The sequence below is a fragment of the Jaculus jaculus genome, chromosome 5, assembly GCF_020740685.1.
Source record: "Jaculus jaculus isolate mJacJac1 chromosome 5, mJacJac1.mat.Y.cur, whole genome shotgun sequence".
Classification (NCBI taxonomy): Eukaryota; Metazoa; Chordata; class Mammalia; order Rodentia; family Dipodidae; genus Jaculus; species Jaculus jaculus.
Window position 1 is genome coordinate 108021209 of NC_059106.1, and position 27724 is coordinate 108048932.

The 27724-nt window shown below is 45.9% G+C and overlaps 1 protein-coding gene across 4 annotated transcripts in view; it reads left to right on the forward strand.

Moving 5' to 3' along the window:
- Positions 1–27724, forward strand: part of Adcy3 (adenylate cyclase 3) — a 118549-nt gene that overhangs the window by 30524 nt on the left and 60301 nt on the right. For all 4 annotated transcript variants that reach the window (XM_004663748.2, XM_004663749.2, XM_045148676.1 and 1 more), the window contains one exon: positions 23554–23703. In XM_004663748.2, the coding sequence (XP_004663805.1) occupies positions 23554–23703 (150 nt within the window). The remainder of the gene's footprint in view (positions 1–23553; positions 23704–27724) is intronic.

Genomic DNA, 27724 nt, shown 5'->3' on the forward strand with positions numbered 1-27724 from the left:
GGTCTGGAAGTTCATCTCAGTTAGTACCAGGTGTGGGGTGAGATGTACCTGACCATGTGGATTTTGGTCTTTTGGAACCTTTGTTTTGGAGAAATGGGCATGGACTTGGTGCTTGCAACTGAAGATGCCTTCTGGAGTGGTAAACTAAGTTTTGTGGACTATTCTGATGACAGTTTGAGAATGCTAAGTACAGACAGTATTGAACTTCGAGGCTTGGCGTATAAGCTTTCTAAGGGAAGGAAAGAGTACAGAAGACTTTGTTGGAAGTGGGCTACTGGCATAAAGGCTGGCTGTGTTCTGCTGCCCAGGCTCAGAGAGTTTGATCAAGTTTAACCTTGTAATGGACTGATGTGCTGGGATAAAGATACTGGACTAAGAGATTTAAGATTTTAAATTGGAAAACCTCCAGCAAGTTAAAATTACAGGCACTGAGACTGGTCTTAGGTTACCGAACCTGCTATTGTCAAACGTATTAGCAATCTTACAGAAGATGGCCCAACTGCTTTACATTAAAACAATGGAAAGGATGCTTGAGGAAAGACTATCATAGAAATGCAAACTCTTTTGGAAAGAGTTGACTGGAGATGGAACCTACTTTTCAAGGTTACAATTTGTTTATTTCCATCCCTGAATTAAGAATATGGCTGAGTCCTACACACCTGGTACTGGTTTCAGAAGCATGAAAAATGTGTGAAGTGGTCGTGAATTGCACATGGTTCCAGGAGTTGTTGCTGAGATGTGGCATGAAGCAGGGCATGATGCCCTGATAGGCTGAAAGAGCCTTTAGAAGATGGACCATGATTTTCATGGAGACCTGAAGACTAGGGAAGTGTTCCCTAGTTACTCTGCCCAGCTGGAGAGACAGAATTGGAAAATCTGGAGACTGTCAGTTTCTGGTTATATTGAACTTGAACTGCAGAAGTTCGATGTTTGTTTGATGGTGGTTGAGTTTGCATTGTTTTAGTTTCTCCTTGCTATGCATTACACCAGTTGGAACTATTTACCCTGTACCTTTATATTTTCGAAGTATTTAACTTGTTTGGTTTTATAGGACTTACTATCTTAAATTGGTCAAGAATGTGGGGACCTTTGAAAAGGAACTGAGTACAGCTTACAACATGTGATGGTTATGAATATATTGGGGGCTGGGGGTAGAATGTGGAAGCTTGAATAGATGGCCACCAATATATTCAGTGTTTTCTTAGTTTGTAGTTTGCATCTGCAACCACCTGGCTGGAGGCAGTGTCACTGGGAAGATCTTAAGGTGTGGTGGTGGATTTGAGATTTCAATCTAAAAATATGCAAAGTGTGCCTAGCTGGAGTTCCTGAAGTGTGCTGTGCTGTGTGGCTTTTGGCTTTTTGGCTTGTGCTTCTCTGTCTCTGCTTGGTCCTGTGAAGGCAGGCCAGCTTCTTCTGCTATTATGGTACTTCCCCTGGATCTGTAAGCTTCAATAAATATCCCTTCCTCCATAACTGTGCTTTGTCTGGAAGTTCATCTCAGCAAACCTGAAGCTGTCTGATATACATGTATATATCCACACTCACATACATGCACATCATACACATGCATACACCCACATTCACATGCATACACATCACACACACATGCGTCCACACTCACATACATGCACATCACACACACATACATACACTCACAATGAGAGAAAAAAAGGAAGGACACAAGAAAAAAAGGAAGGACACAATTACCATGGGAAACCTGGAAAATACTACATAGTATGGAAAAGGGAGAACTACTGTTAACCTTGGGCCTCCTTTTAGAGATAGAAATTCCAGTTTCCTTCTATATTATGCAAGTTTTTGTATAAGTAACAAATTTAACTCAGAAAGGAATATAAAGAATAAAAATGAATAGCCAGGCATGGTGATACATGCCTTTAATCCCAGCACTTGGGAGGCAGAGGTAGGAGGATCGCCGTGAGTTCGAGGCCACCCTGAGACTCCATAGTGAATTCCAGGTCAGCCTAGGCTAGAGTGAGACCCTACCTGGAAAAACCAAAAAAGTAAAGCAAAACAAAAAAAGAATAAAAATTAACGTCTTCCTTCCCTCCCCTACTCCACTTCCTGTAAGTTATATAACTGTGGCTCATGTGGGTGCTCCAAAGCTCTATTAATTTACATTTTATGTATGTGTGCATTTAAGCTTGGGAGATTATTTATATCAGTGTATGGAAGTCAGTGAGGCCAGGTCCACTGACTTCTACATACCCTTTATGTGACTGTAGTCTTCCTTTCAGTAGAAAATGTGATATTTGAACTCTACAGCCTTTTCTTCCTATAAACAGGCGATCCCTCTCAAGGCCTACACTGATGGCCCCCATGAGTTTCTGGGGTGACTCTTGCAGGCTGATATGATCGGCTGATCCTCCCTCCACCTGATACAGAAAGGAGTCTTTGAGATTCTATGAACAGGATCCCATAATCACTGTGGCCCAGCAAGCCAATGGGCAGAGGTGGGCAGGGTAGGAGGGGGCAGTAATTGTTAGACTTGGCATCTGCTTCAGGCACTTGTGGTCCTGAGTGAGGGGCTTCAGATCAATACAGGTGTCAGTCTGTAGAGCATCAAGTGAGGGTATAGAGGGGGAGGGAAGCCAGGCCAGGAGCTGGGCTTCAGGGACTTTGAGATCTCAGTCAGTTTCTGTGGAGGGCTTCATGTTGACACTGTTCCACCAAGGACTGACATTCCCTGTGTTCCTTTTGGTCAAGGAACAGAAGTTCCTATTCTATTCTATTTATTTGAGAGAGAGAGAGAGAATAGGCACACCAGAGCCTCCAGCTACTGCAAACTTCAGGTGCATGCACCCACCTTCTGCATCTGGCTTACGTGGATCTTGGGGGATTGAACCTGGGTCCTTGGGCTTTGCAGGCAAGCACCTTAACTGCTAAGCTATCTCTCCAGCCCAGGAGTTCATATTCTGGCCTTTGGTGGATACCAGAGTGTGGTAGTTTGAATAGATGGCCCCCAATACATTCAGTGTTTTAATAGTTTGTAGTTTGGATCTGCAGCAACCTGGATGGAGAAGGTGTCCCTGAGCAGATCTTAAGGTGTGGTAGGTTTGAAATTCCAGTATAAAGATATGCAAAGTGTGTGACTACCGTGACTACCTAGAGTTCCTGAAGCATGCTGTATGGCTGTGGCTTTTGAGCTTGTGGCTCCTCTCTCTCTCTCCCTCTCTCTCCCTCTCTCCCCCCCCCTCTCTCTCTGCCTGGTCCTTTAGGAGGGGGCAACTATTTCTGCCCTTATGGCACTTCCTTGGATCTGTAAGCATCAATGAATATCCCTTCCTCCATAACTGTGCTTGATTTGGAAATTCATCTCAGTGAACCTGAAGTTGTCTGCTACACAAAGTCTTGAGCAAACCATGATCTCATGGAGTCTCTGTTTCCCAAACTCTTCATGCATGTAAGGTGAAGGGACATGAGACACTGTGAGTGACTTGGGGCCATATCATCAGGGTTGTGAGGCTAGACCTACCCTTTACCATGTTTGTTATCTTGGACAGGTGGCTTAACTGTCTGTGACTCAGATTGTCTCTCAGTGCTGACTTAGGATAGTGTCAGCCTGGGTTTGCTATGATGATGATAACAGTACCAGCTTTCACAGGGTTGTGGTAAAGCACATAAGAGCCAGTGGGTATAAGCAACTGGTAAGCCAGAAAGCTTCATTCAAATACCTGTTATTATTATTTATAACCTATAATAAGAAAAAAAAATCCCTATTAAAGCATGCCAAAGTGTGTTTTGCTTAAGTGGAATTTGCAAGTGGTAGCGTGAGGTTCCCAGCTCCCTTAGGTGATCTTGTTCCTCCTGCGTGCTCTACCCCTGCTTCTGCTTCTGCCTGGAGCACTAGAGAGTAGAAGAGCCGAGTATTTGGGGACACCACTGAGCTTTCTGGAAAACAGGCCTAGAGAAATGGCTTACCTATGGTCACAGAGAGGTAGTGTCAGAGTCTGGGTCTGTGGCTTTCAGCTCCTAGCTCCCAATCCAGTCTTTTCCATCACTCAGAGAGCTGATGACCACAAGATGCCAGCCTGTGTGATAGGACAGAGGCCTGAGGCAGGTTAAAGATATAGAAAGGAGGGGCTAAAGAGATGGTTTAGCAGTTAAGGTGCTTGCCTGGAAAGCCTAACAATCCGAGTTCAGTTCCCCAGTACCCATGTAAAGCCAGATGCATAAAGTGGCACATGCATCTGAAGTTTGCAGTGACTAGAGGCCCTGGCATGCTCACTCTCTCTGTCTCTGCTTGCAAAAAATAAATAAATAGCCAGGTGTGGTGGCACACGCCTTTAATCCCAGCACTTGTAAGGCAGAGGTAGGAGGAGCACCGTGGGTTCAAGGCCACCCTGAGACTACATAGTGAATTCTTGACCTCGAAAAATCAAAAATAAATAAATAATTTAAAAAGGATATAGAAAGTAGATGGAAAACCTGGGCCTATTCATGAGGCTCTGCCAAAGGATCTGAAGTAGAGAGAGGGTAGAAGGGCTACAGAGGATGAGCAAGGGAAAGGTAGATAGGCCTTGCAGGCAAAGAATGCTGGGGCATAGGTGACAAGGGTGAGTGCAAAGGCAGTGGGGTATTATAAGGAATCTGTCCAGGCAGCGGGCTGTGACTGCAGCTGTACGGGGAGGAGTAGAGAGGGAGGGAGAGCAGGTGGTCTGTGCTTGTGCTCAGAGTTCTCTGCATGTGTTGCAGGATCAATTGTGTTTTTGCTCTCCCAGTCCTAGAAATTCTTTTACTTCTCAGCTCTCTCCAGCCTTAGCAGGCCAGGGTCCTCTCCCCAGAGACCTGGGGTTAGGTGCTGGGATGTTGTGATAATTTGAATAGATGTCCCTCAATATATTCAGGAGGTTCCCCCCCACACACACCCCCGAGATAGGGTCTCAATGTAGCTCAGAGCTGACCTGGAATCCACTAGGTAGTCTCAAGGTAGCCTCGAACTCACGGTGATCCTCCTACCTCTGGGATTAAACGCGTGTACCACCACACCTGGCCCGGCTCTATTCAGGAGTTTTGTGTTTTTTGTTTTTTGTTTTTTGTTTTTTTTCCTTTTTTAATTGATTTATTTGAGAGAGGGAAAGAGGCAGAGTGGGCGGGGGTAAGGGGGTGGAAAGAGAATGGGCCACTGCAAACAAACTCCAGATGCATGCACCACCTTGTGCATCTAGCTTATGTGGGTACTGGGGAATTGAACTGTGTCACACACCTTTAATCCCAGCACTCGGGAGTAGAGGCAGGAGGATTGCCAAAAGTTCAAGGCCACCCTGAGACTACATAGTGAATTTCAGGTCAGCCTGAGCTAGAGTGAGTCCTTACCTCAAAAAGATTAAAAAAAAAAACAAAAAAACAATCCAGAGGAAGAAGGGGCATATTGCTGGATCAGTGACTGGACTAGCAGTTCAGGAAAAGTATGGAAGTGAGATGGTAGGAAAAGGGCATGTAAAAGAACAGTTGCTCCTCATTCTTCTGAACCATCATGATGTCATGTAACAAAAGGGTAGGGATAGGTTTCTGCATCCAACTAAGAGTGAGTGAGCAAGGCAGTCTGAAATTCCATACCTATAAACAACTAGGAACTGGACAAGTATAGGGAGAGTCTGTATTCATTTTTATTTTATGTTTTTTAAAGATTTTTTTTTATTTGTTAGAAAGAGAGAGAATGGGTACACCAGGGCTTCTAGCCACTGCAAACAAACTCCAGACACATGTGCCACCATGTATATCTGGCTTACATAGGACCTGAAGAATTGAAACTGGGTCCTTAGGCTTCACAGGCAAGCTCCTTAACCACCTAGCAATCTCTCCAGTCCTCATTTTTATTTTAGACAGGGTCTCATGTAGCTTAGGTCAGCCTCAAATTTACTGTGTAGATGAGGTTGACTTTGAACTCCTGATCCTCCTGCTTCCACCTCCCAATTGCTGGAGTTACAGGTGTATACTACCATGACTGGTCTGTATCCATTTGTAAATAATAGGCAGCAGTGTACTTGGAAAAGTGAAGCAAGAGTAGAAAAGTTCCCAACTAAATACAAACTATTTACCTAAGTCCAAGAAATGCAACAAAACTCAAGTAAGTATAATAAAAATGAAGTGAACCACACCAAGCCACATCGGAATCAAATTGCTTAATTAAAGGGGCTTATGGCCGGACATGGTGGCTCATGCCTTTAATCCCAGCACTTGGGAGGCAAAGGTAGGAGGATTGCTGTGAGTTTGAGGCCATCCTGAAACTACATGGTGAATTCCAGGTCAGCCTGGGCTAGAGCAAGACCCTGCCTTGAAAAATAAAATAATTAAATTAAATTAAAAATGAAAAATAAAGGGGCTTGTGAAGACCAAGCAAGGGTATATTACATAGAGAGGTACAAAGAAGAGCAGATGTATAATCAGAAATTATTTAAGGTAGAAGAAAGTGGAATTGAAAAAGAAAGATTGTCAGTCCTAGAATTCTACATTCAATACAAATATTCGTCAGCCAGGTGTGGTGGTGCACGCCTTTAATCCCAGCACTTGGGAGGCAGGTTTGAGGCCACCCTGAGACTACATAGTGAGTTCCAGGTCAGCCTGGACTAGAGTGAGACCCTACCTCAAAAAATCAAAACAAAAAAAAATACTCTTCAAAAATGAAGCCGGGACCTGGACAAATGACCTAATGGTTAAGGCACTTGCCTATAAAACCAAGTTTGAGTCCCCAGAACCCACATAAGCTGGATACACAAGATGGCACATGCATCTGGAGTTTGTTTGCAGTGGTTGGATGCCCTAGTGTGCCCATTCTCTCTGTCTCTCCCTCTTTTAGAGACAGAAAGAGAGAGAGAGAGAGAGAGAGAATTGATGTTCCAGGGCTTCAGACACTGCAATTGAACTTCAGGCATTTGTGCCACCAAGTGGGAATGTGCAACCTTGTGCTTGCCTTTGTGGGATCTGGAGAATAGAACATGGGTCCTTAGGCTTCACAGGTAAGTGCCTTAACCACTAAGCCATCTTTCCAGCCCCCACCCTCTCTCTCATAAATAAATAAATAAATAAAGCCGGGTGCCGTGGTATGTTTGTGAGCTCAGCACTCAAGAGGCTGAGGTAGGAGCATTGTGAAGTTGAGGCCAGCCTGGTTTATGTAGCATGACCCTGCCTCAGAGTAACATTTCCTTTTATAGGGAAAGTAAAATTGAGAGAATTATATTGTAAGGAGGAGGGGGAGGGATCCTTTCTCTTTCCTTTTCTTCCCCTCCCTCCTGCTCTTCTTGGAACTTCCTTCCTTTTTGTCTTATAGTCCTTCTAGAATGAATTGTTATTCCCTCTTTGAAGAGGCAATAAAGAAGTTTTGCAAGCAAAAGAAAAATAATACTAGATAGAAATTTGCAATGCACAGGTATGAAAGGGCATCCGGATGTTAAATATGAGGGAATATATAAAAAAAAACTTTTACTTTTAATCTCTTTGAAAAACCATCTAAAGGAAAACTATAAATAAGGTACTGTGGAGTTTTTAACATATCTATAAGCCAAGCATATGCTGACAGTAGTTCCAAGGACAGGGGGGCAGAAATGAAGAGACTCTTGTATAAGCCATGTTGATAAGCATGCTTAATGTAAGTGATGTGGCTGTGTTGTGTTTTAAATCATGCAGTAAGTACACAAATTAAGCAAAAACCAAAAGAACAAATCTGAAAACTCAGGAACTCTTAGAGATTCAAGACCTGGTTTTGAAATTCTGGATTTTTTAAATTTAATATTCTGGAAGCTCCCAGTGTCTATTCCCGGGCTGAGACAATCTCACAGTGCACTTACCAGTGTGGGAGGAAAAGAAACAATGGAGTCTCACAGTGGAAGAACATCAGAGGACAGGAAGGTGGCTCAGAGAAACAAAGCCAAAGCGTGGGCTGTATAGCACTGTGGGTGAGGGGCTGGAGCTGCCGCTGAGGCTCCGGGTGCTCTGGGGAACCTTGAGAAATGATGGCGGCTGTCTCGCTCCTGGCCCCGCCCTTTCCCTTCCCCAAAGGAGGGCTCGTCAGAAGTGTTGGCAGATGTGTCTGTGGGAAGACCCCTGAGTCAGCTCCACTGTATTCTATCCTCTCTGCTTTCCTTTGCTGATGTTAAGGCAGAAATGAGTGACAAGTGTTTGGCCTGGCAGTATGGGTGGTGTCTCCTATGACCTTGAGCTTCTAAGTTTTATAAAAAGCAATAAGACGGAGAGGAGAATTGGAGTTTGTGCGTAGGGCTTGTCTGAAAATCTTAGAAGGTTCTTTATCCTTTCTGCCTGTTGCAGGATGAGGCCGGAGTAAGGTATGTTCAGTGATAATGGTGGCACAGCATTTTTGGGGGGCACCATATGTGGATCATTGTGAAGGCTCTGGTTGGGGGAAGACTACCTAGAGCTGGGAGGAATGAGTTCAAGGCTGGCAGCCCTTTGGGCTCCCCAGATGAGTGTGTAGGGCCTCAACTCAAGAGCTTCCCATGAAATGGAGTCTCTTGACTTGACAGGTCCTCAGTCTTCTGGTGGTAAAGGTGTCCTAGAGAGTGGAACCATGGGGAATTTTCAATAACACTCCTTATTCTTTATTGTGTCTTCACAAAGGAAATATTCATTCCAAAAGACAAAAATAAAAGAATGAAAAAGGGAGCTGGAGAGATAGCTAAGTGGTTAAGTGCTTGCTTGTGAAACCTAAGGATCCTGGTTCGAGGCTCAATTCTCCAGGACCCATGTAAGCCAGATGCACAAGGTGGCACATGCATCTGGAGTTCCTTTGCAGTGGCTGGAGGCTCTTATGCACCCATTCTCTCTCTCTCTCTCTCTCTCTCTCTCTCTCTCTCTCTCTCTCTCTCTCTCTCTCTCTGCCTGTTTGTCGCTCTCAAGTAAATAAATAAAGAAAAAAGAAAAAAAGAAGGGAAAAGGGAAGAAGAGAAGAAAAAACTATCTGGTTGTTCTGATATCCCCTTCTCCTCCCTATAGGAATAACCCCTGTGAAGTCTGGTGTTTCTGTTCTTGATCTATTTCATTTTCATGAGAGTGTGATTATTGTGGCTGTATGATTGAAACCTTCCTTTTTCATAATCATTTCCATTGTGCATCTATTTCCATTTCATGAGATTTAGGAATGAGGATGAGTATTATTACTCAGTACTGCAGCTGTCCAGGAAGGCTCCATGGAGAGGCAGGATTGAGCTAGATCGTGAGGGAAGTGGGCTTATGACTAACTTGAAGGATGCCTTTTTTTTGAGGGGGGGAGGGCTTCAAGGTAGGGTCTCGCTCTAGCCCAGGCTGACCTGCAATTCACTATCTATGTAACCTCAGGGTGGCCTTGAACTCATGGCGATCCACCTACCTCATAGGTGCTGGGATTAAAGGCATGCGCCACCATACCTGGCCTCTCTCTCTTCCTCCCTCCCTCCCCCTTCCCTTTCTTTCTTTCTTTCTTTCTTTCTTTCTTTCTTTCTTTCTTTCTTTCTTTCTTTCTTTCTCTCTTTTTTTTTTTTGTCTTTCTTCAGTATTTTTCTTTGTTTATTTGTGTGCATGTGCACAAGAGAGGGAGGGAGAGAGAGTGAAGGAGTGTATGAATGAACCAGGGCCTCTGGCCACATTTGGCTTTACATAGGTACTAGAGAATTAAACCCAGGCTGACAGACTTTGCAAGTAAGCATTTTTAACAGCTGAGCTATCTCCCTTGCCCAGGAATTCCCCTCCTTTTTTTTTCAAATGTTCACAATTCATTCGCTCTCCCTTTCTCTCTCTCTCGCTCTCTTTTGTTTGGTTTTCAATGTAGGGTCTCTAGCTTAGGCTGACCCTGAATTCACTATGGAGTCTCAGGGTGGCCTTAACTCACTGTGATCCTCCTACCTCTGCCTCCCAAGTGTTGGGGTTAAAGGAGTGCACCCCATGTCTGGCTCTGCAATTCCCATTCTTGTAAAAATTTTAGTTTTATTTATTTGAGAGAGGAATATAGAGTGAGAGAATGGTGCACCAGTGCCTCCAGCCACTGCAAACGAACTCCAAGATGCATGCGCCACCCTGTGCTTACATGGGTCCTGGGGAATCGGACCTACATCCTTTGCTTTGTAAGCAAGCGCCTTAACCGCAAAGCCATCCCTCCAGCCCAAAACTCCCATTCTTAAACAGAAATCCACAGGATGCCGAGGCACTGGCTCAGAAACACTAAGCTAGAGAAATGGCAGCTAAGTAGCAGCAACAGAGGGTCCAGTAGAACAAAATCCCCAGTGTCCTTGGGAACATGTTGAGAGGCTGTGGGGAAAGGGGATTGATGAACTCCAGTTGAGGAAGCAGGAATCAAGTCCAATGAAGCAACTGTGCAGCTGAGAGATCAGAACAAGTCACTGTAAGCATCTGAGTCACTCTGAATGGAGAGGGGGTTATCTTGGCTCCCACAGAGTTACACTAGGGCTGGGGGCTTTGGTGTTTGTGGAGCCAGGAATCTTTTCTATTCAAATTTCCCATGATAAGTACATGTGATAATAGTATTTCTGAAATTCCATGTACCTTCCTCTTCTTCCAGATTATGTCCTTCTTTCTCTTGGTTTGTACATTTGTTTTCAATTCATTCAGTTCCAGCAAGTCAGAGGATCCATGCTGCAAATGTGGCTGGCTGTGCTTAGATAAAAACCTGAGCAAGAAGTATAGAGCCTTGTTATTCAGACTACTGTCATGAATATGTACTTCATTATTTTTTGTCTTTTCTTCATTTAGCATTATGTCATGTTTTCACTGTGTGAAAGCCAGTTTTGTGTGTCCAGCCCCAAGTTTCCTCCTGGAGCTCTTTGCAGGCATACATCCTCTCTGTCCAGAATAAATCTCTTTTTAATCTGTTTATTATAGCTTCTTTCCTCCCAGGAGATTTGAGTCCCTTGAGGTCATTCTTCAATCTCCAGGACCCTACATGAGGCCTGCTACCCACTGGAGAACTCAGCAGGGTTGATTGACCACTTTTAAAGAAAGGCCTAAAACCAAACATGATTAAAGGGCTTTAAAATAGACTTCTTAAATGGAATTGGAATTATTTGGCCTGGAGAAAGAGACCAAGGTGGCTAAATAATGAGGTTACATCAATAAGAAAAGACAGAAAATGCTATGGCCAGCTGTTTTCTGTTTCTTTAGTGAAGCAACAAGAACAGAGGGGGACTTTTGATTGGTTGTGTGGTTCTTAGTCATCTGGGGTAATAGACCCTTTGAGAATCTGATAAAAGCAATGGACTCATGCCCCACAAAGTTCAAAATGTGACTTTTCCTTTATTTTCAAGGATGTACTAACTCCCTGAAAGCCCAGTCTGTAAATTTAAATAACGAATCCCTGGGTTAGTATAAGATGCTCATGAGCTCTGTAATTAATAAAATTAAAAAGCCACTTGTTCACTTCCTTGCTTCAGAGTACCTTATTCTTTAGTAAAAGAGCTTAAGAAAAGTTGGCCGGATATTCAGGAGTCTAAAAGGATGAAGATGCTGCCTAAGGCCAGGGTTTTTTCACTGGCTGTTTGACCTTTTGGACCAGGTAACACTGTTGTGTGGACTGCCCTGTGCATTATGGAATGTCCAGCCCATCTCTGGCCTGTGCCCACTAGATTCCAGTGCTACTCTTCCCCTAAGTCATAACAACGAAAAACATACTGAAACATTTTGTTAAATGGTCTGGTGGCAAAGCAGATGATGCTGCCCCCTGTGAGAACCACTGCTTTGTTTATTTGGCTCTTATCTAGAGGAATACCTCAGCAAAGAAGGAACTGTTCTTCCGCCTCCTTTCTACTCTGGTCAGTGGTAGCTTCTGCTTTCCATGTGAGGCCCACCAACTGTCAGTGTGAGTTGGAGGCACACTGGACCTCAGATACTTACAGCATCCTTAAGGGAGAAACACAATAGTTTGAGCATTTGGGGAAACTGTGCCATGCACTGTGGGGGTTCTTACTAAAGAGAGATTTGTGTGTATTCTCCACCTAATTGCTCTTCCTTATCATATCTCTCTCTCTCTCTCATTATGTTTGTGTGTGTGTATGTATATAGTCATTTAAAGGAGTTATTTATGGGAGACTCATTGCAATGCCTGTATTTTGTCAGTTATTTTCACCTAGTGCTGAATGACAAAAAAAACAAAATCAGTGGTTTACCCATACACTTCTCATTTGCATACTGGGTTAGCTATATGGACTGGGCTCATCTGGGCCTAGCTCTGAGTCGGCTTGGTTTGGTTCGGCCAGGCAGATCTTGGTGTACCATATTAGTGAGCATTTGGTGCATATTGTCACCATGGTGATGGTAGAAGGACAAGAGGGAAAGTCAGCCTTGCAACTGCATTATAGACCTGTCCTGTATGGTGACCTTTCTTTTGGCCAGATTTGCCAACCCCATGGCTAAAGTCAGCAGGAGAGAGTCACTCCTAATGCTCCAGGAGGCTGTGAAGGCTGAATGGCTGTCCACAGTCCCAAAGGGGAGTGAGAAACCAGCCCGCCTGTCGCTCAGGCCCATCCTTAGGCAGCTTCTCAGTCACTCTGTATCATTTTATTCTTTTCTGAGCTCTGATGAATCCTCTCAAGGATGATTTAGCTGTTATCTGCTGACTGTTACTAGAAAATCGGTTCCGTGACAGCATGGACTCTTTATGCCTTGTTCACTACCAAGCATGCGACTGGCACAAAATATTCATTACCTCTTTGAATGCACGTGTGAATGAGTGAGTGATGAGTGAAGAATGCTCCTTAGGGAAATGGAGGGGTGTTTGAGCTGGGTCATGACATAGTACTAGTAATAAGAGCCTGGTACCCTGGGACATGATCAAAAGTTCAAGGTCAGGCTGGAGAGATGGTTTAGTGGTTAAGTGCTTGCCTGTGAAGCCTAAGGACCCCAGTTCGAGGCTCGGTTCCCCAGGTCCCACGTTAGCCAGATGCACAAGGGGTCGCACGCATCTGGAGTTCGTTTGCAGAGGCTGGAAGCCCTGGCTCTCCCATTCTCTCTCTCTCCCTCTATCTGTCTTTCTCTCTGTGTCTGTCACTCTCAAATAAATAAATAAAAAATGCACAAAAAATATTAAAAATAAAAAGTTCAAGGTCGCCGGGCGTGGTGGCGTAGGCCTTTAATCCCAGCACTCGGGAGGCAGAGGTAGGAGGATCGCCAAGAGTTCGAGGCCACCCTGAGACTACATAGTGAATTCCAGGTCAGCTTGATGAGCCAGAGTGAGACCCTACCTCGAAAAACCAAAAAAAAAAAAAAAAAAAAAAGTTCAAGGTCATCCTTGGCTACATAGGGCAGTCGAGTTTAGCCTGGAATACAAAAGATCCTGTCTCAAATAGACGTAGTATTAACAAATAATATTTCCTAAGGACAAGCTAATTTTTTTTTTGTTGTTTTGCTTTGTTTTTTTGTTTTTCGAGGTAGGGTCTCACTCTGGCTCAGGCTGACCTGGAATTCACTATGTAGTCTCAGGGTGGCCTCGAACTCTCGGCAATCCTCCTACCTCTGCCTCCTGAGTGCTGGGATTAAAGGCCTGCGCCACCACGCCCGGCTATAAGCCAATTTTTGTGTCAAGTAGTTGGCATAGGTAAAGCCATAGTCATCACATGTGGACCCCCAAATGCAGGAGGGACAAGGCTTTCTGGTTAGAACCAGAGGCCCCCAGAGTAGCACATCTTCTAGGACATTGGAGAGTCTGTTGTGGCTGGCATAGGGGAGCCTATGGAATCAGCTGGGTGGAAGACAGAGGGCCTAAAGGTCAGGGTCTCCATGTTCCATGCCTCTTGGGGAGAACCTCACGTCAGAGCCCTGCCATGGTGCCCCTTGGGGCTGTGTAGTGCTGTTCTGGCAGTGCGCAGATCACGAGGGACCTTATGTAAATGGAAAATTGGCCAATGCCTGTCCTGGAAGTCTTGTTTATTTTTAAGAAAGGGTCTCACTAGAGGCCTCCACCTGATATACAATAAGCAAGAAGCTTCTGGGGGTCCTTTTGTTCTAAGGCCCATGGTAGGAACTTGAGAAACACCCAAGAAGGAAGGGTCAGTATGCAGATCCCCAGACTTGAGTCCTGAGCTGTCTTGAAGAGGGCTGTGGTTAAAGGTGAGCCCAGAATGTTCTTGGCACAGCAATGCTTAAAATTCACTTGAGTCCACATAAAATAGCCATCCCACTGTCTACAGACCTTATGCCTCCTGTGCTCTACCTACGTGGGTATTCTGGGTCCTGAGCTCTAGGGGAGTCCCTATTGCCCTGGGCCTCACCCAGCCCGAGTGACTCTCATCTATATTAGCAAAGGAGATCATAATCTAGGCAAGTGAGACCCCCAAGTTTAGGGAGGAGACCTAGGTTCCAGGTTCAGCATGGCCAGGAGACTATGGGCTCAGAAGCCCCAGTTTTTGGCTTCAGTTTACTTCTTCCACAAATTGAGCAGAAGAAGATTCTGCCCCCCCTCCCACTATACCCCAGTATGGAAAGGCTTGTGTGAAAAATCAAATGCTATGGAGGCTCTTGGAAGACTTTTAGAGTGTTAATATTAGGTTTGAGTCTGCCTTCTTTCCTCTGGGAGAAAAGAAGGAAAATGTCATAAGAACATAATGTGTGCTAAGCCCTGGATGAGATGGCATCACACTCACCTCTCTGAAATTTTTTTGGAATGGCATTTGGTGTTATTGAGAGGATGAAGAGCCAAGCGACTTGCTCCAGGTTTCATAGTCTGTGATGCAAGGCCTCTGTGACCATTAAGTGAAGCCTGACTTCCTAGAGCTCATTTGCCTGTAATTGTCCTTTGCCTCTTCTGCGTATCATGGTTCTGGGTACTAGAGAAGACCAGAGAAGCAGAACCAAAGTCCCCATCCCCAGAGAGCTGCCTTTCTAGCTGAAGAAACAGACAAATGAATGATGATGAGAGAGGGGTCAGTGCCGACAATTCTCTGTTGGACATGAGACCAAGAAACTGAGCCAGTGTGCATGGCAGGGTAGGCCTCTGAGAGGAGGGACATTTCAGCAGGGACTTGACTGATAGGAGCCACCATAGATGCCTCTTCAAGGGTTTGTACAAAAGAGTAAGGGAACATGCTTGTACCTTGTGACACCCTCTGCAGGCTCTGGGATGGAATCGGCTTATTGCCTTCAGAGGTGTCATCTCCCATACGCCTTCTTGCTTTGCAGCTGCTTTGAGACTTTTTTCCAAAACATCTAAGTATGTTTTAATGAAGAGAGGTTCCAGAGCGGCCCTTGCAGCACAGCATTATAGGTCTCATGGGTAGCCTGCGCTAACACTGCTACCTGAGTGTTGTGGAATCTTTAGGCTGCAGTGAGCTTACAGGAAGGGACTGACCTAAGCAAGAAAGCTGCCAGACCACCTCCAGGGGGTGACTTCTATTTTTAAAGCCCTCTTAGATAGCCAAGCACTGTTAGAAATGCACAGAACATCTTGGTGCATAGAATTCCAAGAGGAATGGCTTCCTAAGGGACTTTTTTCCCACTTGCTGGCTGAGCTGGGTATTTTAAATAATTTATCAGACTGGATGGGTTAGATGAAGTGCACTGGTCTGGATGTTTGCACACTTGGGAGATTCATTCTTTTAAAAAAAAATTTGTTTATTTTTATTTATTTACTTGGGAGTGATAGGCAGAGAGATAAAGAGGCAGATAGAGAGAGAGAGATTGGGCACACCAGGGCTACAGCCACTGCAAATGAACTCCAGATGCATGTGCCACCTTGTGCATCTGGCTTACATAGGTACTGGGGAATCAGACCCAGTCCTTTGGCTTTGCTGGCAAGCACCTTAACTGCTAAGCCATCTCTCCAGCCCCATGATTCTTTAAATTTTTTAAAAAATATTTATTTATTTATTTTTGAGAGAGAGAGAGATAATGGGAGAATGGGCACACCAGGCCCTCTAGCCATTGCAAATAAGCTCCAGATTCAACCACCACCTTGTGCAACTGGCTTTACATGGGTACTAGGGAATCAAACTCAGATTGTTAGGTTTTGCAGGCAAGTGCCTTAACCACTGAGCCATCTCTCCAACCTTCATTCATTTTTATTTGTTGTTTTTTATTTTAATTTATTTTTTTTATTTTTATTTTTTTAAATTTATTTATTTATTTATTTGAGAGTGACAGACACAGAGAGAAAGACAGATAGAGGCAAAGAGAGAGAATGGGCGCGCCAGGGCTTCCAGCCTCTGCAAACGAACTCCAGACGCATGCGCCCCCTTGTGCATCTGGCTAACGTGGGACCTGGGGAACCGAGCCTTGAACCGGGGTCCTTAGGCTTCACAGGCAAGCGCTTAACTGCTACGCCATCTCTCCAGCCCTATTTTAATTTATTTTTGAGACAGCATCTCATGTAACCCAGGCTTGTCTCAAACTCTTTCTTTAAAAAACATTAATTTTTCAAGCATTATTCAGCCTTTAAATATTTTATTTTATTTATTTATTTGAGAGACAGAGAAAGGGAAAGAAACAGATAGAGAATGTGTGTGCCAGGGCCTCTAGCCACTACAAACAAACTTCAGACATATGTGCCACTTTGTGCATCTTGCTTACATAGCTCTTGGGAATTGAATCTGGGTCCTTTGGCTTTGCATGCAAGTACCTTAACTGCTAAACCATCTCTCCAGCCCTAAAATATTTATCTATTTATTTGTATATTTATAAGCAGAGAGAAATAGAAGAGAGACAGAGAGAATGGGCACATTAGGGCCTCTAGTTGCTGCAAATGAACTCCAGATGCATGCATCACTTTGTGCATCTGGCTTTACTGGGCACTTAGGAATCAAACTCCAGTCACTAGGCTTTGTAAGCAAGCAACCACTAAAACATCTCTCCAACCTTTGTCTCAAACTCTTTACATAGCCACAGATGACCTTAAACTACTGATCTACCTGTTTCCATCTCCCAAATTCTAGAATCACAGCCATGCTGCTACCATGCCCAGCTAGTCTTTAAGTGATTTTTTAAAACGTGTGTGGGGGGGGGGTGTCTTGTGGTGTATGGGAAGGGCATATGCATGTGTGTGCAGATGTATCTTATCTGTCACTCCCCTCCTCCCAACCTGTCCCCCTCTTGTGCACATGCACATGCAGGAAGGCCATAGGAGAATGTAAGGTGGCCTCCTCCATTGCTGTTTCACTTTAATTCCTTGAAATGAGTCTCTGAGCCTGAAGCTGCTGTTTCTCGGTCAGACTGGCTGACCAGTGAGCCTCAGGCCTTCTCAGGTATTGCATACCACACCCAGATTTTTTTACCTGGGTGCCACGGATCCAACTCAGGGTGCATCAGGCCCTCATGCTTATGCAGCACCCCCCCCCCCCGATTTCCTGATTATTTTGTGTTTTTTAAATTTTAGTTTTATTTATTTATTTGATAGAGAAAGAGGGAGAAAGAGAGAGAGAGAATGGGCACACCAGGACTTCCAGCCATTGTAAACAAACTCCAGATGCATGTGACCCCTTGTGCATTTGGCTTACATGGGTCCTGGGGAATTGAACCTGGGTCCTTTGCCTTTGCAGGCAAGCACCTTAACCGCTAAACCATCCTCCAGCCCATGATTACTTGTTTGTGTGTGTGTTTTTCAAGGTAAGATCTCACTGTAGCCCAGGCTGATCTGAAATTCACTGTGTAGTCTCAGGGTGGCCTTGAACTTGCGGTGATCCTCCTATCTCTGCTGGGATTACAGGCATGTGCCACCATGCCTGTCCTTATCTTGATTTTTATTTATTTATTGGTTGATTGATTTTTGTTTTTTTTGATTTTTTGAGATAGGGTCTTACTCTAGCCCAAGCTGACCTGGAATTTACTATGTAGTTTCAGGCTGGCCTCACACTCTCGGCATTCTTCCTACTTTTGCCTCCAGAATGCTGGGATAAAAGGGGGATAAAAGGTGTGCGCCACCACACCTGGCTTCAACCTGTTAGTTTAAAATATATATATATATATGATTTATTTATTTGCAAGCAGAGAGAGAGAATGGGTGCACCAGAGCCTTCTACCACTGCAAAGGAACTCAAAGTAATGCACTACTTTGTGCATCTGGTTTTATGTGGGTACTGGGGATTTGAACGTGGGCTTTGCAAGCAAGCCCCTTAACCACTAAGCAATCTCTCCAGCCCTCAACTTGCCATTTATATACATTTTTTGTTTGTTTGTTTTTCGAGGCATGGTCTCAAGCTCATGACAGTCCTCTTACCTCTGCTTCCCAAGTACTGGGATTAAAGATATGCACCACCACACCCAGTTTCAACCTGCTATTTTTTAAGGAAGCTTCCTTAGATTATAGTCTGGACAGGTGTGCTATGCAGCAAACTAGGGGCTGCCATGGCTGCTGGTGTGAGGATCACATGGAGCAGTAAGGGGCCCAGTAAATGTCAGCACTCCTGATTCCTGCTGGCATTTGCAGCTGCCTTGGCGGGGTACTTCCTCAGGCTTTGGCCTGGTGTGTGCGGACCACTCATAGCCAGAGCCCTTACTGAGTTTCTGTCTCCACCAGTGTGATCTTGTGTTTCTTTTTTCCCTGTGGGTGTTTTTTGTTTGCCTTGAGACAGGGTACCACTGGGTACCTCAGGATAGCCTCAAAGTCTTGCTCTTCCTGCCTCAGCCTCCTGAGTGCTGAGATTACAGGCGTGTGCCACCATGCCCGGTTCCCATCTCTCTACGGTTCCCATGCCTCCATGAAGCCACTTCCTGGTGCACTTTCCTCAGCACTTTCCTGATGGAAGGTGGTCCCCATCAACACAATCCCCTCTCTGTTCTTCCTGTATATTCTGCCTGATGATCTGGATAGATTGCCCACCAACTCCCTCTGCTGCATCAGCCCACAGAACTAGCTGACTGAGTCCCTGTCCTCTTTGTTCTCTGGATGGGTGGGGTGGGTGGGGATAAGCTGTGTCCTAGGAAGGTCTTAAGGGTGGCAGGGCAAGTTTATTGATGACTTGTGCTCTGCCTACTGGGTGATTGGAAGTCTCAGCATGGTGTCACCAACCCAGGGCAGTCCAGCACAACAGCACATAGCTTCTTGAGCACCTGGTGTTGGATGGGGCCAGGATGGGCCCTGGAGACACCAGAGGGCAGAGGACCAGTGCTCAGCTTCCCAGGTGCTCCATCTGGTGGAGAGATGGGTCTGACCACAGCAGGGAAACCTGCTGACTACATGGGCACAGCTGTCTTCCTCATTACAGCGAAGGTGTCAGAGTGGATGGGAGAGGCTGAGCAGGGCTTTCCAGGTGGGTGAGTTGCTGCCCAAGTGGGCCAAGTGTGACTGTGGTGGGCTCCATAAGGTTGGGTAATGATGGATGTAGGAAGGTGGCTCTTGAGAGGAGAGTGAATTCTGAAAAGGAAGCCCTCCTCCCTTACCTTGAGGTGGAAAATTACTCATAGACCAGCAGAGCTCAAGGCCCCATTTGGAGAAACCTATCTGTCATAGTGACATGGGAAATGCATTTCAGATTCTCACTGGGGTCAAGGTTTCTTTCCCTGGAGGCTGAGTTCTCCCTGCATCTCTAATTCTTAAACCATAATAAGCGGCAGTACTGATGGATATGTTTTAGAGGAATGACCACCAGCTGGCTCAGTCATTGTCCTGTCCTCCCCCGAGGCCATATCTGCCCTGCCCTGGGCCTCCAACCCATCGGCGGCCCCCTGGGAGCAGGGACACAGAGGCCACAGTTTGCAGTGCCAGCACAGTGCTAGTGTGCTGTCAGAGAAGTGCAGCTTTTTCTCAAGTGTCTTTTGAGAGACATATACATTTGCCTGAGACACACTTACATTTATAAATATAAAAGAGGAAACTTCCATACTTTAGCACCTTAGAGATGATAATTCCCCCTGTGTTTGGAAACTGCAGAAATCCTGCAGGCTTTGTCTTGGCGTAAAATACATGTATGCAGCCCACACCTAAGTGCTTTAGGGCTGATATCTTTAGGACAATTTTAGTTTAAAACATATCTAGGGGCTTTTCTGAGAAAGATGGGGTTATGAGCATGCATATGAGCTGGGTACTTTTGGTAGAGTTTTGAATCACAGAGTGGTTTATCTTGAGTGTGGGAATAGATACTGTTGTCTGGTCTTGAGACTTTGCTTCATTACACTTCCTTCTACAAATCAGAACCTCAATAGTGACTGTGAGTGAGGAAGCTGAGAAGTGAGTGCCCATGTCTAGGATGGAATGTGATGCTCAGGTGGTATTTCAGGCCAGGAAACTGAGGCTAGAAGCCAAGATCCCAGCCCTGCTTGCATATCAGTGTCTGCATAGCTTTGCAGCCCTGGCCTGCTCACACAATGAACCCCACATAGTGGCATCCTCTGAAGGGGCCATGTGGCTGTATGCTGGGAACCCTCTTCCATCTAGCATGGCTCCTTCTGCTCCCACTCTAACCTCCCTCCCTCAAGGCAGCCTTCTGCTTCCTGGAGTATGTGAGGTTTCCCTGGCTTGGCTATATCCACCTCTTGAATTCATACCCTGGACTTGGGGACTGAGTTGGCCTGTGAGTCCTTGGCTGAGCCTCCCACTACTCATCACCTGGGCTAGCGGCTGCCAAGCTCTTTTCAGGTCCTATAGCCATGATGCTTGTGACAGAGGCCCTGTGACATAGCACACTACACTAGCAGCCCCCCTTCCCCGGGCTATCTTAACTCAAGCAAGTAAAGAGGGTTTAGGGATCGCTAAGAAACCCAGGGCCTGAGCTCTTGGGAAAATTACCTTAAACAGGTGAACTCATGGTGAGAGGGGAGCAGAGGGGGAGGTTCCTGGCATGCATGTTACCTGAACCCCTATGTCCTTACAACCAGCCTTTTTGGAAAGGGGATAAGGCCTACATGGCTGGACACTCAGGGTGTCTCCAGACAGCAAGAGAGCCTGGGAACCATGTGGCCTTTCTTGCCTCTACCCCTTCCTGGCCTCTGTGGGTCAGGTGTTCTCCAGACCCAATCTCCACTCTCAGAAATGAGATAGTGACCAGTGAGAATGGGAGTTGGAACTTAGAGATGAGTCAGGGCCCCCTCAACTCAGGGAGGCTATTTAACCCCAAACCCAGGTAGTGAGGGCAGTGCCCAAGTCCAGGCTCTTCCTGAATTCAGGTCCCTTTGCATGTATCTACAAGTGAGTAAAGTTTAGATTTTATTTTAAAATGTATACATATCAGTGAAAGAAACAGTCTCGTAAAGAGGGTCATCAGACAGGAGCCAGACCTGCATACTAATTACATTCTTTGGGCTATAATCTTTGGTGCTCATTATTTTCTGCTGCTATGCACAGGAGGCCTGGTTTTCCTAGGCAGTAAAACTGTTACTTTGCAATTTCCAGTGTAGTCCCCTCTATCCCCCAAGCAAGGCCTGTCAGTGGGGAGCAGGAGATGTCAGAGCTTTCCCCAGCCCAAGCTGGTTGGGGCTAGGGCTAGCTATAGAAACACCTTTCCCAAAGTCAGGTCTGTGGTCCCAGGGCACTGACCCTGGCTTATGGGCTCAGCTGTATGGGTCCCATCTGGGCTCCATCTCCATGTGCAGCTTCTCCTTTGGTCCCTTCAGCCCTGGTGATTGCTCTGTAGCACAGTGTGGAACATGGCATGCCAGTGTGACTTTGCCAACCATCCCTGCCAGCTTTGGGACTGACAGGCCACATGGCCCTATAGAAGGATGGACACTGGGCTAGTAGTGGTTCTTGGGCACCAGGCCAGACTGGCTCTGAGATCCAACAGGGTCTGTGTGATTTACTTCAACTCACTGGAAATCTTGAGAGCTTTCCTGATGACCAGGTGTGTACAGTGGGCTGAGGGCCCACTCCCACACGGGGGTAGGGGGAGCTGTTATGAAAGAAGAAGGGAGGGATGCTGTACAAGTCTAGTCTTTGACCCCTAGATGGTGTCAATGATTGGAGCTCCTCGGGCCCGAGTGGATTATGATAGAACCAGTCATCCTGTAGCGTGGGGATCTGTACCACACAGACAAAGCAAACCCCCTTCCTGATTCATTATTATCCAGTAGCCCTTCTGGAGGAACATTCTTGGGCTCCGCACAGGTGGCCACCCACACCCACCACAGGAACCTTCTGCCAGCTGGTGGTGGTGCGTCCTCAGGGCACTGTTGATCAGCCCTGATAAAACACAAAAATAGTTCAGAGGGAGTGTGGTTCAACCAGGAGTGCCTGGAAATTAATGTCAGTGCTCACCTCCCTTGCCATCTACTAAACTATTTTGTATAAAAACCTAGGGGCTGGGGAGATGGCTCTGTGGGTAAAGTGTTGTGCCATGCCAAGTTTGGATCCCAGAACTCCATGTCAAATGCCAGGTGTAGTGGCATGTGCCTGTGATCCTAGTGCTGGAGAGGCAGAGACACGGGCTCCTTGAGGATCACTGGCTGGCTAGCCTAGGCAAATAGATGAGCGCTAGGTTCAGCTAGAGAATGAGCTGGAGAGTGACTGAGGATGACTCCCAACATCTGCAATATGAAAACACACATATACTTACATGCATATTAACATTCATACACACAAATACATGTATATACACACACAAAATATTATAGTGATTTCCTGCAAGTTTCACTCACCCCAAATTCCACTGTGTACTCCACTGGACCTATCTTTTCTTCCATAGAGCCAGAAATTAAACCAAACTTCCTTTCCTCTCTTCTTTCCTCCTTCTTCCCTTCTTCCTTTCCTCTTTCCTTCCTTTTGCTCAGGCTGACCTGAAACTCACTTTGTAGCTCAGGGTGGCCTCAAACTCACGGTCATCCTCCTACTTCAGCCTCCTGGGTGCTAGGACTAAAGGTGTGCACCACCACAGCTGGTTTGAAATTAACTTCTTTAGCTTCCTTTCCCGTCCTTCTTAAATCCAATGTCACATGGAAGAGCGCCCTACCCCAGCCACAGAACCTCAGGAATCGGAGTGGGAAGGGTGGAACAGCCTCAGGGAAGGATGTGGAGCTGGATCAGTAAGCAGCTTTGCTAGAGAAGGCTACAAAAGCCAGCAGACTTGCAGGGATGGGGAGACGTTAATACCTGGCCCAGCCATGCAGAAGCCTAGTCAAGGCCAAAGACCAGAGTCAACAGCTGCTGATTTCAGGAACCTGGTGTGATAAGGACTTCCAGGGTCACATCAAATGCTTGTTCCAGTAGGAAACCATCAGGTCTGTAGTACCAGGAGCCCTTTGAGATAACTGGGAACCAGGCTATCCAGGAGAGACTGCAGGGTATCAGGGAAGAGAATGGTGTCTTCAAAGCTCCTTGTGCTAGGGCTGGGCCTATGGGCAGTGAGACAGTAAGCACAGCACTCGAGAGCTCCTAATAAGCCAGGGCATGCTGGTTTCACACATCAGTAGCCAAGGTAAGGCTGCGTGGCCTCCAGTAGCTGTGGTGTGAAGCAAAAGTAGAAAAATATCCCTCACGTGGTGTTGCAGACATACATCCAAGCCTGATGAGCTCCCATATCTTCCCAATGAAGCCATTTCTCAAGCCAGGAGGCAGTGTTTCTGATCAGGGTCAGAATTTGGAGTAAGGCAACTCTAGGTTGATGTTGGTGTCTGTTTATTTCACTATCCTTTCCCTGAAGATATGTTTTCACTAGTCCATTTCTTCTCCTTGATATACAGATCCTGGCCAACATCTTTCTCTATCTGTGCGCCATCATTGTAGGCATCATGTCCTACTACATGGCAGACCGCAAGCATCGCAAGGCCTTCCTGGAAGCACGCCAGTCACTGGAGGTGAAGATGAACCTAGAGGAACAGAGCCAGCAGCAGGTGAGTATCAAGGCATGGGGTCTCTAGTAAGCAGCCTTGGGCTAGAGCTTGGGTTCAGGTTTGGACATTGGGAGGATAAGACACAAAACTGTAGTGCCATCAGGTATGGTGGCGTGTGTAGAGTCAGAAATGCAGTGTCATCTGGTGTGATGGTGTGTGTGGAAAGGACGAGAGTCAGAACTGCAGCATCATCTGGTGTGTGATTTTGTGTATAGGGTAAGGATGGAAGTCAGAACTGTAGTGTCATCTGATATGATGGTGTGTGTGGGGTAAGGAGAGGAGTCAGAACTGTAGTGTCATCTGGTGTGATGGTGTGTGTGGGGTAAGGAGAGGAGTCAGAACTACAGCGTCATCTGGTGTGATGGTGTGTGGGGTAAGGAGAGGAGTCAGAACTGTAGTGTCATCTGGTGTGATGGTGTGTGTGGGGCAAGGAGAGGGGTCAGAACTACAGCGTCATCTGGTGTGATGGTGTGTGTCAGGTAAGGAGAGGGGTCAGAAGGGCAGCATCATCTGGTGTGATGGTGTGTGGGGGGTAAGGAGAAGAGTCAGAACTGCAGTGTCATCTGGTGTGATGGTGTGTGGGGGGTAAGGAGAGGAGTCAGAACTGTAGTGTCATCTGGTGTGATGGTGTGTGTCGGGTAAGGAGAGGGGTCAGAACTACAGCGTCATCTGGTGTGATGGTGTGTGGGGGGTAAGGAGAGGAGTCAGAACTGTAGTGTCATCTGGTGTGATGGTGTGTGTCGGGTAAGGAGAGGAGTCAGAACTGCAGCGTCATCTGGTGTGGTGGTATGTGTGGGGTCAGGAGAGGAGACAGAAGGGCAGCGTCATCTGGTGTGATGGTGTGTGTGGGGCAAGGAGAGGGGTCAGAACTACAGCGTGATCTGGTGTGATGGTGTGTGTGGGGTAAGGAGAGGAGTCAGAACTACAGTGTCATCTGGTGTGTTGGTGTGTGTGGGGTAAGGAGAGGAGTCAGAACTACAGCGTCATCTGGTGTGATGGTGTGTGTAGGGTAAGGAGAGGAGTCAGAAGGGAAGCATCATCTGATATGATGGTGTGTGTGGGGTAAGGAGAGGAGTCAGAACTACAGCGTCATCTGGTGTGTTGGTGTGTGTGGGGTAAGGAGAGGAGTCAGAACTACAGCATCATCTGGTGTGATGGTGTGTGTGGGGTAAGGAGAGGAGTCAGAAGGGAAGCATCATCTGATATGATGGTGTGTGTGGGGTAAGGAGAGGAGTCAGAACTACAGCATCATCTGGTGTGATAGTGGGGGGGGGGGTAAGGAGAGGAGTCAGAAGGGCAGCGTCATCTGGTGTGATGGTGTTTGTGGGGTAAGGACAAGATTCAGATGTGGAGTGTCATCTTGTTTGATCGTCTGATTGTCTGTTTCATGTAAGAGCCCTTGAATCCTCCTACCCCAGTTTCCCTTCACCTCTATCCCAAGTCACCTATGAAGATTGGGAAACAACTCTCCTGGGCTTCTGCTGTTTCCCTTTTCCATCTGGAAATGAGCCTGTCCATCTCTCTGTCTGCATACTGGCTATCTTCCAGCTAATCTACAGTGGAATGGTCCTCCTTGCTGCCATTTAACTCAGTCTTTCAAATGGGTTTTGATCTGGATTAATCTCAAACACTTGTTTTTTATTTGAGAGAGAAAGAGGGAGAGAGAGAGAGAATGGATGCACCTGGGCCTTCTGCCACTGCAAATGAACTCCAGAAGTGTATGCCCCTTGTGCACATGTGCAACATTGCACACTTGGCATCACTGTGCATCTTACTTATGTGGGACCTGGAGATTTAAACATGAGTTTTTAGGCTTCGCTTAACCGCTAACCCATCTCTCCAGCCCCTCAAACACTTTCTAAAGGCCTCCAGAAATGACAGCCAATAATTTTCTGTTATCCACATGTGTCTCCCTTCCTTGCAGCTATCTATATGATTCTCTGCTGTAGGAACTCTATCACTTTGTGCTGTAGAGATTTGGGTGGGGCAGAATTACTGAGACTCTCTTCATAGGCCCTGCTGCTGAGGACGATTGTGCTTTATGTTGGGGGCCACTCCTCAGCCTGGAGCCCACCCTGTTTTGAGTCTTTTCACAGTTATGCACAGTGATGTTTGAAGTCACACATAAAGTCATGTAGCTTCCTATATCCTGGGGATATGTTTACCAGTGAGATCTAGAAGCTTCTGAGCCAGGCCTTGGAGGCATCTATTTCAGAAGGCACGTTTTAAAGGGGCATTTTCCTCACCTCTCTGGTGACAAAAGTCTAGGAATTGTGGTCCTTTAATTCGAGTGTGTCCCTGAGCCAAGGTTCCCTGTGACCTGACTGTACTTACAGAATCCCCTTACGGCTTGATAAAGGCCCTTGTGTGCACCCCAGCTGGTATGCCACGGTGGCACCCTGTGGTTCTCATTGAGCTAGGCCAGGAGTTCTTTCTGCCCACAGAGCCTCATTTTCCTTGTCTGCAAGATGGAAGTGCCAGTGTTGGCTGTGCAAATGAACACTGGCAGAAGTGCTTTGTAACCTGCAGAGCTTGGAAAGAGCCACAAGCCACCCAGAGTTCTGATGTCCAAGGCCATAAATGTTCCCTCTAGGCAGGGCCTTCCCTGGGTCCCCCACAAATCTGGAGCAGCTTGAAGTCACTGGCTGCCTCTCCCCTGTCCTGATGGTCCCCTGTGGAGCACCTTGGCCCACAGGTGAGAAGAGCAGGTTGGATGGAGGGCAGGAGCACCGGAACATGTCCTCAGTGCTCACTAGGAACACAGCGGTGTGTGCAAGTGTCCATCAAGTGGAATAAGTCTGCTTATGTGGCTCTATCCTATGTGAAGTAGGCTATCCTTACAGGGACAGTTTTACTTTTTGTTTGCCATGGTCATGCTAGGTACGTGAGGAAATTGGAGAAATGTTCCCTCTTCCTGTTCCTGGAAGGCGCAGTGGGTGATTTGCATCATACCTTCTAAGTTTAGAATTCACTAGTGAAGTTCTGTGGACCTGGAATTTGGGAAAAGTTGGCTTTTATCACAGAGGAAGTGTGGGTCCAGTTTTATATTTATTTTTGACTAAAATTTGGAAAACTCCTATCCATATAAAAAACTTGTTCATCTGAATTCTTAAAATTTTGTCACAATGTTCATATTTTAAAAAATATTTTCTTTATTTGCAAGCAGATAGAGAGAAGGGGGTTAGAGAGAGAGAACATGAGAGAAGGAATGGGTACTACAAGGTCTCCTGGCACTGTAAATGAGCTCCCAGTGCATGTGCTACTTTGGGCATCTGACTTTACATGGGTACTAGGAATCGAGCCCAGAACATCAGGCTTTGCAAGCAAATACCTTTAACTGCTGAGCCACCTCTTCTGCCCGGTATTTTCTTTATAAGTGTTAGTGTTTGTGAGATTAATATTGCTATTCTTTTTTGTTACTGATAATTTGTGCCTTCAACTTTTTAATTTATTCTTGATCATCTTGCTAAGGTTTATCAAAATTTAGCTTTGGTGGTGAACCACCTTATATCCTTCATTTCTTTCTACATTTCTTGTCTAAAATTCATTAATCTATTTTTTATTATTTTTTCCTTTTTATTTGTATTGGATTTACTTTCTGCCCCCCCTTTTTAAAAATTATTTATTTATTTATTTGAGAGCGACAGACACAGAGAGAAAGACAGACAGAGGGAGAGAGAGAGAATGGGCGCGCCAGGGCTTCCAGCCTCTGCAAACGAACTCCAGATGTGTGCGCCCCCTTGTGCATCTGGCTAACGTGGGACCTGGGGAACCAAGCCTCGAACCAGGGTCCTTAGGCTTCACAGGCAAGCGCTTAAACGCTAAGCCATCTCTCCAGCCCTTTTTGGCATTTTAAGACAAGTATCAAGTAACTCAGGTTTTGCCTCTTATGTTGTAATGCAGATTTTGGCAGCAGTTTAATTTTATTATCAACTCCCCACTTTCTGGCTATTGTTATAACGTATTTTAATTCAATATGAATTTAAAACCCCTTAAGAAATGCTTGTCATATATAGTTAGT